Below are 6295 nucleotides of genomic sequence, written 5' to 3'. Positions count from 1 at the left end.
GAAGTCAATGTCGCTTATCAAATCTTCTTTTGTTCTTTAGTATTGCTGTCTTTAGCTTCTCAATAGCTGCTTGAACATCTTCAGGCCTTCTTTCTAGCTGCCATATGCGCAAAGTCAGTAACTCTTCTCTACTGATGCCTTCCTCCTAAGGTAGAAGACTCCATGTGAGAATGGATTCTTCAAATGGCATAATTGGTTGTTGTCCATGCATAAGTTCAGCTGGCATATAGCCAGTCTCTGTACTGAGAGTAGTCTGGTCAGCCCATAATGCAAAAGATAGCATTTTAGGCCATTCTTTGATCTTTCCTCTACGAGACTTTGCTAGAGCTTTGAGAATAGGCTGGGTCCCTCTCTCACTTTTCCCATTTCCTTCAGGCTTTTAGCCTGATGTTAAAGCCAACTTAATACCTAATTGAGCAAAGAAGTTGTGTGCCTCATCAACATCCAACTCTTCTTTATCTGCAGTTACTTTACCCACACAACCATATCTACAAAACACTTCTTCAAGCAAAAAATGACAAACAGCTTGAGTGGATTTAGTTGTTAAGGCTTTGCCTTCAACTTGATTGGTTAGATCCTCTCTTGCAAGCACTAAATATTGCATATTCCATATTCCTGTAGGCGTAGTTATAAGATCAATAACCCATCTATAATGTATAGACAAAGGATAAGTTGGTTGTAACCCATCTCAATGCTTCACCATAGAATACATTTGACACACATAACAGGTTTCAACAAAATGTGCTATGTCCCAATACATGTTTTGCCACTAATATTTTTCTTTGACTTTACTAAAAGTTCCCCATATGCCTCTATGGCCAGTCCATAGGCTTTCATGAAATTCCTTCATTACCTGTTGTTGCAATCTTTTGTTACCTAAAACTCGGATAGGTACTCCTTTCTTCTTCTTTGCATGCTTCCATAGATGCCCTTCTTTAAGAAAAAAGCCATAAGCTTTGCTCTTAATATGCTTGAACTCTTCATAAGTTTAAGAATCCTCCTTTTTCATTGTGCTCAAATATCTTCTTTATACTTTTGTTCAAGGAAATGAACTATAACTTGAGCAATGCAATGAGCATGCTAGCTTCTAGTTGACCACCCTTCTTCCATAGATAAATATTTGATCTTTGTTGCTGCAAGATTCAGCTTTGGGTTTGTATATGCAGCAATTGAAAAGGTACTTTCAGTAGCCATGGAATGAAATTCAGCAAGTATAGATTTTTCAGCTTTATCTTCTCCCATCAACTCTTCTTCATTTTCATATCTTGCACCTGATAGCATGTCAGCAAGTGGATTCACCTTTCCTACAATATGCTTTAATTCGGGGTTAAGAGATTGAATATATGCAATCCATCGTAGCATAGCAATGTCGGGTGTAGAGCAGTTGACAATCATGCCCAAGAGTGGAAGATAATCAGTTTCTACCACTACGGAAGCACCTATAAAGTATTCACAATCACATTTTAATGTTGTTACAACTCCCCACAATTTCCTTTTTACTTGTGCATACCTTCTTTGATGCTCATTGAGAACCTTTGCTCCAAAATGAATTACATACATGTTACCTTCAAGGTCTTGTTGGCCAACAGCCCATGCTATCCCAATGGGACTTGTATCCACAGTAAGGATGATGGGTTGACCATTTGAATAATTAGCCTTTTTGAGAGTGGGGTCTGAAATTCACAACTTCTTTAGTTTGCGTAAAGTGAGAGTATGTTCTTTTTCCCAAGAGAATCTTTGGCCTTTTCTTAATATTTGATAAAGATTTTCGGTGACATGAGCAAAATGTGGTATCCATATGAGATAGAATACACATGCGCCAATAAGTCTTCTCACCCCCGCTGAGATATTTGTGCATTTTTCTTGCATTCTACTGATGGCATCTATTTTGATTGGTGAAGGTTTACGTCTGTAGAGGCCACATAGATGTCCAACCACTAGAATTTATTCTACTCCAAAAATTGACTTAGCTCTAGAAAGGGTAAGATGTACCTCTTCTAGCCTTGTCAAAATGCTATCACAATCATGAATATGGTTAACTATAAATGTCCTGCAGCCATCTTCATCAAGCGCCTCATTTTTTTCATTGACTTCACATCCCTTGATAGGTACATCATCAAGAAATGGAAGAGTAAGTTGTGGAATAAAGTCTCTTAAGACTTTGTGCACGACATTCATCATATAAGCTACGGAGTTTGTTGCACCTTGTGGTAGAGTGCACATGAGGACCAATCCAAGAGGTGTCTTCATTGTGGTAATGTCTCGGCTTTCTAATGAAAGATGAAATTGGTCATCTCCCGAATATAGGTCGGCCATAGAATAAATTGCTCTACCTGCAAAAGCTTTAGCAAACTCGTCAACAATTGGACCCGAACTAACATTTCGGATTGTGACACCATTAACACGCTATAGATCTTGGATAAATCGTAAAGATCCATTTTTCTTGGGTATGGTAAACCATCGATTCGAGTAAGGTGCTAAAGAAGGTTCTAAAATCTTCATTCTGATCTTTTCATTTAGAAGTTCTAGTAATCTAGGCAAATGCGCCCTTGGAAACAGGAATAGGTTGGAGGTTCCAAGGCACATGTGGAACCATAAAAATGACCATAGGAGCCATAATATTTGGATCCACACAGCCTATTTCATTTGATTGAAATGCAAAAGTTTTTCCATGTTTCATTAGCATTTGTATAAAAGGGTGTTTTTCATCCGGCGAAAGGAAATAATTATCAACTATTTTGAGCTCTTTTATACTTTCAGATGTAAATTTGTGACCAATGTTGGAAGGATCACGAAGACTTGGCTGATTTGTTACCCTATCAGCTAGTCCTTCACTTTTAGGAGGTAGTGGGTCTACCATAGGCTTGACTTTCTTATCCACCATCTTGTATTTTGTCTTCACTTGCGCTTTAGCCTTGTTGAGTAAACCAATGTCTTCTTGCTCAACAAATTCTTGAATTGTTTGATAAAAATCCAATGTACATACTTCTATGGACTGATTTTTTGCATGAGCAGCTGCATATATTTCAACCACTGTGTCAGTACTAATTAGTCCAAAAAATATACCAGAAATATCTTCATTTTCATCCATCATATCATAAGTTTTCAACATCCTTTTTACATGACATAAGTATTTTCTTAAAGATTTTGTCATGGTTGGAAGAGAATTATAATATCCCATACTATTGGCTATACATACATGCCAATTTTCTTAAGACATAATTTCTGTAGCATAAGGGGGTACAGTTTTTTTACATGACGCTGTCGAAGGGTTTACGAAAGCATAGTCGCGTCTTCAGAAGACCCTGATATATATCAGGATGGAAGATCAAACAAATAAATAATCCCAATGTCAGAGATGGTTCTAGCATTCAACTCTGAGTCATATATTAACCATACAATAATTCCAGATTTCAATCAACAAATTCAGTTTTAGCTTCAGCATGTCATACAGGTAAAGTATACCAATAGCATTCTTGTAATCCACTCTTTAACATTGCATCAACAACTTTGCATTCCAATGTGATATGATGTCTACAATTCTTGGCAAAGAGACTATTGTATGTTTGTTCAGCACATATCTATAAGATTTTAAAATGTTGTGGACCACGATGTGGCAAATGCCTTGAAAGAGTGAATGTTCATTACAAACATTCTTTTGTCAGGGTCACAGTGACATAACAATATACAAGCCACATCACTCAATTTAGTGCAAGCAAGGCTCCATTCCCATCTTGTAGATGCACCTCACCAAACCCAAGAGTCAGTCCCCAAACAATGTCCAAAGTTGCAATTCATAGAAGTGATCGATATGCTTTCTCAAGTTCTCTTGGCATTTAATCCACAAAACTATTGACAATAGATAGCTAAGTGACTGCTCCTTTCAGGTTACCAACATGCTCAACCAATGTTTTTCTCAGCTGGCTGCTTCAACGGAGGAACATTGATATTCCAATGGTAGACCCAAAGCTTGTATTCTGGTTTATATGACTGTGCAAAGTCCAATATATATAAGAAATGAACCCTCAAAACATCCTTCAATTGCTCACTGAGACCATGAATGCTTTACTCCAAATTACTGATTTCACCATGCATACACCTTCAGCAAAAATCTCTGCAGAGATAATCTTCAAGCTCACTTTGAGAAACCAAGTTTTACTGTGCGTACAGGAATTGTATGCTAGAAGAAAATACAGCTCTCACAGCTTCATGTGTAGTAGCCATCTGATAGTTGACTACTGCTGAGTGTGTCGTCAAATACCAATACGGTGAAGGATGCACAAAATGTTCACAGATGGGTGAGCAGCTCTGATCCACGCAGTCAGCCTAAGGCACCAAGAGCGTCATCCCCCTCCTCAACGTCTCCAGCAAGATCCTGTCCAAGGTCATCGAGTATTGTCGCTACCACACCCTCGAGGTCCCCAAGAGCAGCGATGACAACAATCATAGTCTCCGAGCTCTGTCGTCGTCGGTTTGTCAAACTTCCTCATCCTCCTCGTCTTCAACTCCTCGTCACCTTCCTCGTCTTTATTCCCCCCCCCCTTCTCCGGTTAATACCTCGGATTGTGATAGTACAACTTATCAATCAGTACCTGCGGCCCGTCTGAAAAAGAAACTACACAAGGTCAACAAGACGAGGATGAACGTGGACAACATATTAGTTGATGTCGAAGAAGGCGGAGGAGAATAACAGAGGCAGTAGAAAATAAGGAGAAGGAGGGGAAGGAGTCAGTAATTGCAGGAACGGTCGGCTCCTTCATCGTTGCAAGCTTTTTCTTCCGCCTTCGACGTCTGCATCCCTCCCCTACAGAGTGAAGAGAACGCAGAGAGTGAAGAGAACGCTGAGGAGTGTGATATTGCTTTCTCGTCCTTCTGCCTATGACGACGATACTGATGCGATATATGCGAGATCACGAAGCTCGATCTTGTGCCCAGTACAGCTAATCGGTGAGAGCGGCCTGCTATCATCATGAACATGAATAATACCAGCACGACCAACATGAGCTTCATGCACGCAGGCTGCTGCTTCTTCTTCTCCACGTACTCCATCATCCTCATCATCGTGCTTGTCGTCCTCGCGCCTTCCTTCTGTTCCCGAAAAAGCTCCTCTCCCTTCTTTTTTTTAATCATCTTTTTCTTTTAATACCTACCCAGGTAAACAGCGGCCTCCACCTTTAGCCAATATTAGCGGAGAGCAACAAGAATAGCTTTTCCTGGTTGACAGTGGTATTCCATTTACTGCTTGTACATAATGCTCTCGCACCACTGGATCAAAGTTAACCTTCGCATCCTTAACATATCCTGATAATGCTTCACCCGATTCTCTAGTCACAAACACAGCATATATATGAATGCCTTGGGAACTTCCAGCCACTGAACAGAAAATTATCCACATGATGTCCATTATGTCTTCAGCATTTATCTAACTTGGATCTTCCTGACTAAGTGACTGGTCATACAGAGCAGGCAATTACAGAGACAAAGCACTTGTCTCCTTACAAAACACACGAAGTTCATTTACACAAATGTCCAAGTAAAGCTTTCTGGTCTTCTGAATATCAGTATCAAACTTGATAAATGCATATGGTCTTGCAACTGTGTCAACAATGGTCCCCTGTTTGATCTCCCAAACATTCCTGTAAACTGCTTTCAAATCATCACGAATCTGCTGAACTTTCTGTATAGAGCCATCTTCAACTCTAAGTTCCAAAGTCCCATGTCAGTCAGATCATTCAGAAGATGCTTGTTCACAACCACAAATTCACCACTGAGTACTCTTCGGCTGTATATATATAAGGTATATGATTCAAAACACTCATTATTGTCAAGTATCTGACTTGAAAACACATCCCAGAAATCTTCACAACTAATAATCATAAACTTGTCTTCTTGATCCTGTTCAACATAGACTGAAAGCAATCCTTCATACTCGCTACTATATTCATACGCAGAAAAATATGTACAAAGTACCAAATCCCATGCACAACTTTTGGGTGGTTTACACACCTCGAATGCGCAGCAATACGACAACGCACTGCCATAGCCTCCTTTTATAGCAGTGCAGTCCAAAAACCCTTGAATTCTCGGGCATTAGGAGGCATAGGATAATCACGCATTAGATCTTTGTTTCGATGATGGTTAACACACATAGTAAGAAATTGGACAGCTCGTTCATTATCCTTGCTTCGGATTTGAGCATAGGAAGAACCATCATCAAGAGATTTTGTTTCCAAGCAGGCTTTAGAATGTAAGGTTGCCCAAGAATGATAAGGTAACCACAAGAGTCTTGAACAAA

At 39.6% G+C, this 6295-nt stretch overlaps 1 protein-coding gene across 1 annotated transcript; it reads right to left on the bottom strand.

Moving 5' to 3' along the window:
- Positions 1-5146: 5146 nt before the first annotated feature.
- Positions 5147-5849, bottom strand: LOC148029872 (uncharacterized). The gene is made up of 3 exons (XM_087687325.1): positions 5838-5849; positions 5488-5677; positions 5147-5373 (listed from the first exon to the last, which is right to left on the bottom strand). Exons 1-3 carry the CDS (start codon positions 5847-5849, stop codon positions 5147-5149), a joined length of 429 nt encoding a protein of 142 aa, XP_087543451.1.
- Positions 5850-6295: the final 446 nt, after the last annotated feature.

The sequence above is a fragment of the Lygodium microphyllum genome, chromosome 10, assembly GCF_053477565.2.
Source record: "Lygodium microphyllum isolate KBCC chromosome 10, Lygodium_microphyllum_v1.1.10, whole genome shotgun sequence".
Taxonomy (NCBI): domain Eukaryota; kingdom Viridiplantae; phylum Streptophyta; class Polypodiopsida; order Schizaeales; family Lygodiaceae; genus Lygodium; species Lygodium microphyllum.
This window is presented reverse-complemented; position numbering and strand designations above follow the sequence as displayed.